The sequence below is a fragment of the Pipra filicauda genome, unplaced genomic scaffold (genome assembly GCF_003945595.2).
Source record: "Pipra filicauda isolate LSUMZ 115617 unplaced genomic scaffold, ASM394559v2 scaffold362_size804934_pilon, whole genome shotgun sequence".
Taxonomy (NCBI): domain Eukaryota; kingdom Metazoa; phylum Chordata; class Aves; order Passeriformes; family Pipridae; genus Pipra; species Pipra filicauda.
Genome location: NW_024104490.1, coordinates 466,134 through 478,233, shown reverse-complemented (window position 1 = coordinate 478,233; position 12,100 = coordinate 466,134). Strand labels below are relative to the sequence as shown.

Sequence of the window (12,100 nt, the reverse complement as noted above, 5' to 3'; positions counted from 1 at the left end):
GCTTTCTATTTTCATTTATTTTTTCTGCCAATTGCCTTGCAAACACTAGAAGTTACATATAAAATATCACATGCTTTTGAGAAATATCTACAAAGCAGTTTAGGTTCAAAATGGAATGCCTTTCAATTTCCCTCTAATGCATTAACTGTTCTAAAATAAATGGATTTTCACTACTGCATTGTTTTCTAATCAATATTCAGTTAACTCTTCAGCAGTGTCAAAATGTAAAATATGTAGAACACACTGACTGTAAAATAAGTTTGTTTTTTTTTTAAACTAGAACTATCAGAAGGAGATACAAGTTTTTCTTAACTTTCAGAGTATGTTTGAAGCAAGTCTCTTTTCTGAAATGCATCTGCTCTCTAGACACACGAAGTATGTTTGCTGATAAATTATTTTTTGTCTATACGTACAGCATACTGCAACAACCATAAGCAAAATAAGCAAAAACTTCAGTGTGTATTACATAAAATAATAAGAAGTTCTATGAAGACAATAATAGGAATCACACTGTAATATAACCATAGGATAAAGCTACTATAATCAGCCTGCTTGATAATTTAACTGTACTGCTGATGGATTTTCTAAACTAAGAATGAAAATCAGTAACTCTTACTTATTATAAATGATGATTAAAAATTTAAAATATTTTCTGTAACATATATTAAAAGTTCAGATAACTATTAATCCCAATTTACATATTTTATGCTTAGTTTGCTTTTTAATTCACAAGCATATCTCGCAGACATACAGATACTGAAATATACACTTAGCACTCCAACTAATTTTCTTCCTTACTTCCTCAAAGAATTGTGTCTGTAAACTCCAACACATAAGCATCATCTTTGTGCCTAGAATAATTATTTACAACAGGAGTTATCATTGCAATTTTATAATACGGCTGAGATGTCCAGGCAAATATTAGCGTACAAAAGGTAAGCAGAAATATCAACTTCATTGTGTTTTCCAGAGAAAAAGCAGAATGACAAAGAAAATATTTTAAGGGAACTTTCCAAAAAACATTTCTGAAGGCCTTTGTCACTATTTAATAGGATGATAATTCAATAAAGATACATCTGAATAATTACATAAGAATTTAAATTATGTGGACCACAACAGGACAGTCAGACAACTTAATTTTGTTAAAATGAACTGTTTAAAAAAGCCTGTTAACAGACCAACACAGGATGACACTTAACATGCTCACTATGCTTACTAGGACTTAACAGTAAGTCCTACCATTCTTCATGAAATGTAAAGTGGTTCCCCAAAGCTAACAAGGGCAGAGGTACATTAAAGACATTAAGAAAACCAAAGTACAACTGCTGTATGTACTTCATATGTACTAATTTAATTCTGCTCAGAAACACAGCAGCAGAAATAAGAACACAGTAATATATCTGCACTTTCTGGCAGCTGTACAACAGGTCTCCAAACAAGCAGTTCAAGTAGAAATGACACAACTTTTCACTGCAATTAAAACACAGATTATATTAATTTTACACAGGTTTTCCAATCAGATCTTCATTTTGTTGTGGAAGGGAAAAACATGGGATAACATTGAATCCTCAGATACTGCTAGAAACACTGGCAGTAACTATTGCCAAGACCAGTCTGCTATATTGCTGCTCTTTAATTTGTATGCAAACATCAATGCAGTTATCTGTGTCTGTCACTCGAGAATGCTCAGTATTATGTGTTCTCTAGTGATCTGCCCACAAAGTGTATTAAGGTCAATGGGAATCTTTTTTTGTTGACTTTTATCAGGGTTTGAGTCAAATCCTTAAGGGGAGAGGATGGGGGGAAAGCTAAACCTTGCAGTCACACAAGAACTGCAGCACAGTCAGAACATATTAACATGTTTTCTCATGTTAAATCCAAGGATTTACAAATGTAAGGAAACTGTCACCACCCTTACAACACATTTTAAAAATCAAACTTTATTTATTCAGATACATACTTTAACTTGCTTCCCTCTTTAGTGAATGAGGCACTATTTTTACATTACAAATCAATGGGGGATCCTTCTTTTATTTCATTTTTACAGAGGAAAAAGGAAATTATGCTCATCCTACCAGGAATTATTCAGTACCAATGGTACAATACAAATAAATACACAGAATTAAGCACCTTTGACAACAGACAGGCCAATTTGATGATGGGTGCTTTAAACTAGGAATGGTAGGGGACAGCGATGTTGATGAAATAACAAGTGAGGAAGCTCTGGTCTGGGCTGGCAAGCAAGGGACACAGGTAAATATGGACAGAAAAGACCATGTGATGAGCATCAGAACACTCAGGGAAGACTACCTCCACCATATGCACATAAATAAGGGAGTATTGATAGTATGGGGGAGGCTCTTAAGGGTCTTTCTGGGAAATAAACACAACTGTGTACACATCTGAAGTTGCTGTTCAAATGCACACAGTACACCCCCACAGAAAATCTCTGGAGGAATGAAAGATCTGCAGGGGTCATTGGGATCATAGAGACAAGCTGGTACAACTCACATGACTGAAGCATGGACATGCATGGATAGAGGTTCTTCAGGAAGAACTGTGTTCAAGAAGAAGGCTTTGGGAAACTACCAGCAATCAACCATACCTTAGTCCCTGGGAAGGTGATGAACCACATAAAGGACAAGATAATCACTGGGAGTGGTCATAAGGAATTCATCATGGCTGGGCTTCGCGAACGAAGATTTGGGAAGGCTCTATCCACATTTGCTGCAGGCACGCTGGTGGCTTATGAGGCCAATACGTGACAGACAAATCCGATTGCAAAAGGCACAGCAGAAAGACTCCTTAGATGGTGTATTCTGCAATACACGGTTCTTTCTGCGTTGCCTTTTTTCCTCGAGGGTGATCCTGCGTGTGTTCTCAAAGGAGACAGCTGCGTTATAGATGGTGTGTCTCCAGGCCTCCCGATTTGAGGCCAGAGTAGACCAGTTATGGTGATCAATATGGCCAAGGCTGAGATGTTGTTTCAGGGAGTCCTTGTATCTTTTCTTCGGGGCTCCTCTCATGCGGCAGCCGGTGGCAAGTTCGCCATAAAGCAAGATCTTAGGGAGGCGGTGGTCCTTCATCCTGGAGACATGACCTGCCCAACGCAGCTGTGTTCTCATCAGCATGGCCTCGATACTTGTGACTGCTGCTTGCTCTAGAACAGATGTATTGGTCACATAGTCTGACCAGTGGATGTTTAGAATTGTACGGAGGCAGCGTTGATGGAAGCGCTCTAGGAGACGCAGGTGGTGGCGGTAGATGACCCATGATTCAGATCCATATAAGAGAGTGGACAGCACTATGGCTTTGTAAACACTGATCTTGGTGCTTTTCTTCAAGTCTTTATTACGCCATACTCTTTTATGGAGTTTTCCAAAAGCACTATATGCCTTTGCTAATCTGTTGTCTATCTCTCCGTCAATCTTACCATCTGAGGAGATGAGGCTACCGAGGTAATTAAACTGTTGGACTGATTTGAGCTCTGATTGACCAATGGTGATGTGGGGATGATGGGGGACATCCTGAGGTGCAGGCTGATGGAGGACCTCTGTCTTCTTTAAGCTGACCTCCAGACCAAAGAGCTCAGCAGCATCTGCAAAGCAGGATGTTAAACGCTGCAGAGCTGCTTCTGTGTGGGCAACAAGGGCGGCGTCATCAGCATAAAGCAGCTCCCGGACAAGATGGTTTAAGGTCTTAGTGTGGGCCTTCAGTCGCCTTAGATTGAATAGCTTCCATCAGTACGGTATCGAATGTAGATACCGTCCTGATCATCGAGGTCTGCTGTGGCCCTTTGGAGCATCATGCTAAAGAAGACGGTGAATAGGGTAGGAGCGAGAACGCAGCCTTGTTTCACACCATTCTTAATTAAAAAGGGCTCAGAAAGTGTGTTGCCATATCTGACTTGGCCGTGCTGATCCTCATGGAGTGAGATGATCATTTTGAGGAATTTAGGGGGACAACCTAAACGTTCCAAAATCTGCCACAGACCTTTTCTGCTCACAGTGTCAAAAGCCTTGGTGAGGTCGACAAAGGTTACATAGAGACCTTTGTTCTGTTCCCTACACTTCTCTTGCAGTTGTCTGAGGACAAATACCATGTCTGTGGTGCTCCTGTTGGCTCTGAAACCACACTGACTTTCAGGAAGGATACCTTCTGCTATAGTGGGTATTAGTCTGTTCAAGAGTATTTTTGCCAGGATTTTGACTGCATCACGAAGGTCTGATGGTAGTTCGCCGAGTTCCCAACAGCGCACCACGAACTCATGGAATTTGGTGTGGAGTGCAGGGCCCCCATGTTTCCAGATTTCAGGTGGAATTCCATCAATCCCAGCTGCCTTGCCGATTTTCACCTGCTGTATGGCCTTGAGGGTTTCTCCTAAAGTGGGGGCAGTATCCAATTCATACTTTACTGGTTGTTGTGTGATGGACTGAATTGCTGAGTCTTGGACTGTGCGGTTGGTACTGAATAGAGTCTGAAAGTGTTCAGACCATCGATTCAGAATGGAGGTTTTATCTGTCAGAAGTGTTTGACCATCAGCGCTGAGTAGAGGGCTTTGTACCTGGTATGTAGGCCCGTATGCTGTTTTCAAGGCCTCATAGAAACCTCTGTGATCACCTGTATCTGCGCATAATTGAGTTTTTTCAGCTAGATCAATCCACCATTTGTTCTGGACATAAGAAATTCACAAAGAGGAAATAATGCCTAACTGGCCTGGCAGCCTTCTCCGATGAAATTACTATCTCAGCGGATAAGGGGCGAGCAGTGGGTGCAGTGTGTTTTGAGTTTAAAGAGTTATGATCAGTGGCGCAAAGACCAGTTCAAGGCCAGGCACATCCTAGGGGCTAACACTGGGGCCACCACTTTTTAACATCTTCATTAATGACCTGGACAACGGGACAGAGTGCACAGTGGCAACTTTGCTGATGACACAAAAATGGGGGGTGTTAATTGTTTCAACAGATGTTTGTACTGCCATTGAGAGAGTCCTTCACAGACTGGACAAATGGCCTGAAGTTCAACAAAGACAAGTACAAATTACCAGCCCTGGGGAGCAATAACCCCATTTAAAAGCACAGTCTGGGGACTGACAAGCTGGAAAGCAACTTGTCAGAAAGTGCTCTGGGGATTCAGGTGGACACCTGATTGACCATCAGCCAGTGATGTGGTCTTGTGCCAAAGGCCAGTGACATCCTGAGCTGCACGGAGAACAGTGCTGCCAGAAGGGGGAGGAAGGTGATCCTTCCCCTCTATTCAAAAGTTTTAAGGCACATCTTGATGCTTGTCTGATTCTGGGCTCCTCAGGAAGGGAGAGACATGGAAATGATGGACTGAGCCCAATGGAGGACCATAAAGACAATGAAAATATTGGAGCATCTGCTGGGCTGGGAAAGCTGAGGCTGCTCAGCCTTGATGCCTTAAGCCCCTAATGTTTTTTTTTTATTTTTCTAATATTGGTAAGCCTTATAAGTTTTATAAGTAGATTTTAAAAGCAGCAACCCTCCCTCCTTTGTCCCTTTCCCTCTAGCACCCTTGTTTACACATTCCTTAACCCTCTTACCCTTGAATATAGCAGAAATGTTTAGTCTTTTGTCAAGGCAAGGCCTAAATTGTTGGCAGAACAGCATATCAGGGCCTAGACCACAGAACACAGTCAAAAATTGGGTAACTATGTACCCTTTGTGCTCTGAGGGAGATGAAGATGGGATGAACAGAGGGTCCCGAAAGCCTCCCGACTCAATTCTCAGGGAGTGGACCCGGGGCGGACCAGAGTAAAGGCCACAGGGTGGACACATCTGGGATTGGATGGATGGTATTATAAAATGTAACATCTCAGGCACAGCCTGCGCACGTCTTGTAACATCTACTGCCTTGGCAAAATAAACCCTTTCTTATCTCACCCCTAATTAACTGCTCCAGAGATTTTTTCAGTACCTAACTCCCACGGCAACAGCCTGGAGAAGGGAAAGTTCAGAGGTATACTATCAAGATGTATAAATACCTGATGGGAGTCTAGAAAGAAGATGCAGACAGACTTTTTCTAAGTGATGCACAGTGAAAGGAAAAGAGTCAATAAGCACAAACAAAAATCAGATGGAATTCCAGCTAAATATAATAAAGTGATTTTATCCTTTAAAAGTGGCCACACAGTGGAAAAGACTACCCAGAGGTGTTGCAGAGTATCCATTCTTGGACATACTCAAACTCAATTGGACACAACAATACTGGATAGCCCTGTTGTAGCTGATACTGCTGGAGCAGAGGGCTGCAGCTGTGTAACACTCCAACTCTGGGAGCTGCAAGCTCATGGGCCCAGCCAGGAGTTTTACTTTTAAATATAGATATAGGGTTCTTTAATACCTTGAGATAGCATCAAGAGAATAAACCACAGACTTGTTCCCAAGGGGTTTCTGTATTAATCGAGGGGAGAAAACAAGGGAACCTGGGAAAGGTTCAAAAAAGGTACTACACAAGCTACACAAAATGTTCCACCACAATACCAATCCACCACATACTAATCCACAACACTTAAGTCAATACCCATTCCCTCCAGTTCCAAGTCACCCAAAGCATCAAAAAAGGAGCAAAGAAAGAGAAGCAGAGAGAGCAAAAAGAGAGAAGGAGAAAGAGGGAAAGAGAGATCATATAGCTACCACTGAGACTTTGTGGAAGATCAGCTCTCACACATCCAAGTGGCAGGGCCATGACACATGGCAAACATATGCTTTTGGTTTTTTCTGCTCTGGATCCCATGGCCAGCCCCCCCAGCTGGGGTCTCTGACCTACCATCCACTCTGGGGTTCCAGGCCAGGGTGAGGGGCAGCATCCTCACTGTCCCTGCCAATCTGTGCCTGGCTTAGGGGTTGCAGGAGGTGTGGTGTGTTGTAGTTTTCCTGGGCTGTTTGTGACTGACAGCTACTCTGGGGCTTCCCTGTGCGGGTTCTGGGGGCCTGCCATGAGGGATATGATGCCACCCCACCTCCATGAGTTTTGACCCATCCCTTCCCTCCTTCACACACACACCCTCCCACCCTCCCGCCAAGGTGGTTCTGACCCAATAATCACTGATCTAGTGTCTAACAACCTGCTGGGGCAGCAGAACTACACAACCTCCACAGCCTCAGCCACTCAGTGATTCTGTGTGATTCTGTTACTACTTTGCTTTGAGCAATTTGCTCAAAGAGAGTATATAAAATCAAGCCCATGATAATCCAAAAAAAAAGTTACAAGATAAAAATTAATTTCTGATCAAAATATATATTAACATGCTTACTCAAAGCAGTGAACTAGTAAACAACTCTACAAGACAGATACCTGCCTGGCATGTGTCCCCAGAAAAATCATACTCTTGGGTGAGCATGTAGAGAAGAAACAATCAAAAATTGAAAATTGAATGCAACAAAGGTAATGAGTTACATTGAAAATATAAGTGCCTATATACACACCCATAGATAAGTATACATAGGCATCTATAAGTACATAAATAGAGATATAGAAATATATACATCTACACGTAAAATATATAAATTATATGTGAAAGTGTATATACATAGATATAAGTAGGATATGTGTATACAAACATAAGCACATACTGATAAAATGTTTCAATATACTGTAACTCTAAACAAACACAAATTCAAGAAAAAAGTCACCACCAGCAACAGTATTTGAAAAAAACAATATTCTATCAGCTAAGACCCAAACTGAAGCACTCCTTAAGTCTACTTTTTCCCCCATCATCCCTACACTTCCCATAAGCAAAAAAACTATGATACACTGAGAGCATTTAAATTCATTTAATGGTGAAATCACTAGGTAGTACTGAGGAATTAAAAAATACCTCTCTGTCTCCAATATAATACCTCAAGATGAATACAATGGGAAATGAAGAAATTTACAGAAATTACTGTACTCTTTGCACAACAATAATCAGCATGGTATAAAAAAGTCAGGTCTTTCTTAAGTCAAAATAGAAGCATTACTAAATTATTTCAACTACTAAAGTAAGATGGTTGTTCCAATATCCTTAGTAGACTTTGCTTTCAGTATGGCAAGAATGCTACACAAAGACAGTAGAAACTGGACTGCAGAAAGACTCAAAATATTTGACACCTTGTCCTGACAATAACTATTTTAAAGTCATTACTATTGTTAAGGGTAGGGACAGTTTTGGTACTCAAATCTGACAAGAGTGTGAACTAAGGGGGAAGAAAACCCAATAGTACTACAAAAGAAGTACTTGGAAAATCATCAGGGATACATTTGGACTATGCACTAATCAAAGGAATAAAGTCATGGTCCACACTTCCACTAAAAATACAGGGGCAAGAAATTCTAATTCATTTTAGAATAGAGCTTACTATATTTGCAAGCAGTTTAACATTTTCTGGATACCTGTGACAGCAAGGCTAAAGTCTCAGTGAGTCAAGGAAACCTCTCTAGTTTGATGTTCAGAGTTCCACCAGAGCTCTGTGTCAGTGAGACTCAGACCACCAACTGCTCAGATCAAAAAGTTCTAGATTCTGCATTTAGCATAATTTTAAAACAAAAATCACAGAGATGCATTGGAATTAATCTTCAAAAACAATGGGCAATATTTTATGTTCTTTGAAAACATGAGAATGGAAAGGCTATCAGGGACTCTAAACAGATCCAGAAAATCTGTACTGAATGCAAACATGAAAAATATAACCAGGGAATGAATTTCTCAACTAATTCAGGAGTTTGAAATTAAACCCAGTGAGGTCAAAGTGTATTTTTCTGGATCTGCCTCTGCTCCCTATGAAAGAAGACAACAAATGAAGGAAGCCTGTTTCCTTCCTTTGTTCTTCCAGAGTTTGTTTCTAATAATTACAACTGTGTTCCTGGTCTGTTTTAAAAAAGGAGGAAGGTGGGGAAGGTAGGAAGGCAGCAGACAGGGTGTTGTGATTTAAGCTCCGGTGGAAATCGAGCACCTTGCAGCCACTCTCTCAACACCCGACCCCCTGACCCAGGTTGAATGGGGAGGAGAATCTAAGTAAAACTTGCATGTTGAGATAAGAACAGTTTAATAATTGAAAATGAAATAAAAAAATATGGTAAATAATATCAATAATGATAATAAAAAGGAAACAAGTGATGTACAATGCAATTGCTCACCACCCACTGCTGATGTCAGTCCCCCTTTCCAGGTAACTCCCCCCCGGTTTATATACTGGGCATGACATTCTATGGTGTGGAATATCCCTTTGGTCAGTTCCGGCCACCTGTCCCAGCTGTGTTCCCTCCCACTGGCAGGCCATGGGACAAAGAAAAGAAAAAAAAAAAAATCCTTGACTTAGGATAAACACAGCTTAGCATAAAAAACCCGCATCAGTTTGTTATTGTCATGGGTTTTTTCCCCCATTTGGAGTCTGGTGTGTTTTGTCTGGAAAGAACCATCTCACATTGAATTGAGATGTGACAGGGGGATAGGACTAGGGAATTAGATTTTGGGGCGATCTCAAACCATGACAGTTATCAACACCATTCTCATTCCAATAAGCACTGTTCAAAACACAGCTCTATAACAGCTACTGAGAAGAAATTAACTACACCCTATCTAAAACCAGGACACAAGGAGACAGAACAGTGGGGAGAATAGAGACATTTGCAAATAAGGTCTTTTTCAGCTCCAGTGAATAGCAAAGAATACAACATTTTGAGAAATTTGAAGTTCAATGATTTGGCCGATTCAGACTACCATAAATCAAAACCATCAAGCAGTAAATTTTCTTACCTTAACTATCCAACCTTAAAATGCCTTCTTTGCTGTCCCTAGTCCTCTCACACATATATATACTACTGAGAATAATTTCTATTAGTCCATTGCTGAATTTCACAAATTCCATTGACTGCCTCTATCAGTACAATTTCCCAATAAACTTGCCTATTTTTATTGACTTTTTGAAACTCAACTGGTATTTATTCCTTTTAAACATGAAAATAATAATATATAATTTTTCTTGCAGAGATTTCAACAAATACTAGGGTAACAATTAAGGTCAGATGCATCAAAAATATTTCTTGGGGCTTTTCTTCCAAAAACACTTAGATACTGACTCCCTTATAGAAAGATTATTTCTGCCTGGAAAGCAAAGAGAAGTATCCATACCAATGATTTCTACATCCCAACTGCAGCTCTTCAGGTATAACCACAGTTTGAAGGAATATTGAAGGGAATATTATTTGTCTAACATAGAAGCGAAGTACTGTGTATGCCTCTGAAACTAAGAAGTGAAAAATGGACAATTTCCTGACAATCCACCTAAAGTAACTGATTGTCTTCTGCCACTACCTTCATTCTGAGGAATTCAGTAGTCTAGTCAATTCATATAATTCATTCTGTCCTTCATTTCTTTTCCAAGACTCAAATAACGCAGCACTAATCTTACAGGTTCAGTGTAAAGAAATAGTGTGCGAGACTTAAAATAAAGCTTAAGTCACTGCGCTTTAAACATTTAGCACAGGCCTATGTAGATTTTTGCTGATTTGTCAGATTTGACTCTCATTAGAAAGTCAAACTTAGGTTTCAAGCTTTTCCAAGTTCATGGCATTTAGCCTCTCTAATTAATATTTATGTCACCAATCATATTGTTAGTTTGTTACTTTCAGTACAGATTGGTAGTTCTCTGACCCAACGCCAATTACAGAAGTGTACAAGTCTATACCTACTCAAAAACTGGCAAAATAGACCAAGTGTCAAAATATATCAGAGTTAGTCTACATAAACTGGTAGTCTTTCAAAAGCCTTACATCCTGTGGAACAAAATGATATTAAAATACACTGTTGCACAAAAATACTTCTAATGCAAAATACTGCTTTGTAAGTGGAACAGTAGCCTTTTCGAGAAGATTCAGACTTGAAGGTAATGAAATTATGAAATACTTACTTAGCTTTGATCACATCACAATTCTTTTGGAAGAGTTCTTCCTGTTTCACAGCTACCTGAGATGACAAGTTACCGCATATACTGTGTAACTCTTTTATTTGTTCTCTTGCCTCTGCTAAATCAGTTTCCAAATTCTGCAAAGAAAGCATTTTAAATGCATTGAAGATAACATATAAGAAACAGTTAAAATCTACTATGCATGTCATCTATGGATATAGATATATGGCGTGCACGTACCTGAATACATTTACTGTGGTCTAAGCAAATACATAAATATGTGTATACGTGCATATATGAAAAATATGAAATACCAGAAAAAAAGGTGTATTTCAAATTTTAGTTGGTCATCTGTTCTTTAAGAAGTTTTCCTTAACTCTATTGCTGGATGTGGAAGGAGAATCCTGAATCAAATCTTTGCAAAATAATAGTACCCAATTTAACTACTGAATTGATAAAACTTTGTTTTTTAAGTAGAAATTCCTTAAAAAAAAAAAAAGCAGCTTTACTGTTTTAAGCTCTCAAAAAAATTCACAATGACGTGTAGATCAACTAAAAAACACAGATATAGATTCATTTTTGAGACTGCTTAAATCTTGCTCTGGTTTTGCACCGCTAATTCAGTGCAAGGAATAGTTTCTTCAGGAAAAGAAATACCATACAAGAAAACTTCTGGAAGTGCTCTGAAAACAATGCAAGTAAGCAAGAGTTTGCCTTTTATCATAAGCCTTACTGTATAAGTTAGTTAGCAAACTGTGAAAGTATATACAAGAAATATAGCAGCAAGGCAACTTACTCAAGCAAGACCTCAATATAAACCTTGCTAGAGTTCCCTCAGAAGAGTATATCAATCCTTAAGAAGCTTTGTATGACTATTCTCCACAGAGTGTTTCGAGGCAAGAATGGAAATATAAATATTACAGCAATATCTAGAACAGAGTTTGAGAAGGTGGCAACAGCCTTAGACCTGCTTTGGTATTACACCACTCACAGATGAAATCACTTGTTCTCAGTAAGGCAAATATTCCAGGATTCATCAATAATTTAAAATAAAAACCCCATAGTAGAATAGCATCCCTAATCTACTGCCAAGAGTATATTAGTTTTCCATTTACATATAGACTTAGTTAAAGAGATAAAAAATGCACATTTTTCCCTTTCAGCAATGATGCTTCACATATTGAAGTTAT

At 39.4% G+C, this 12,100-nt stretch overlaps 1 protein-coding gene across 5 annotated transcripts in view; it reads right to left on the bottom strand.

Annotated features, from left to right (window-relative positions):
- CNTLN (centlein) overlaps positions 1-12,100 on the bottom strand; it is a 205,671-nt gene that overhangs the window by 140,222 nt on the left and 53,349 nt on the right. For all 5 annotated transcript variants that reach the window (XM_039384599.1, XM_039384601.1, XM_039384600.1 and 2 more), the window contains one exon: positions 10,914-11,047. In XM_039384599.1, coding sequence (XP_039240533.1) covers positions 10,914-11,047 — 134 coding nt within the window. The remainder of the gene's footprint in view (positions 1-10,913; positions 11,048-12,100) is intronic.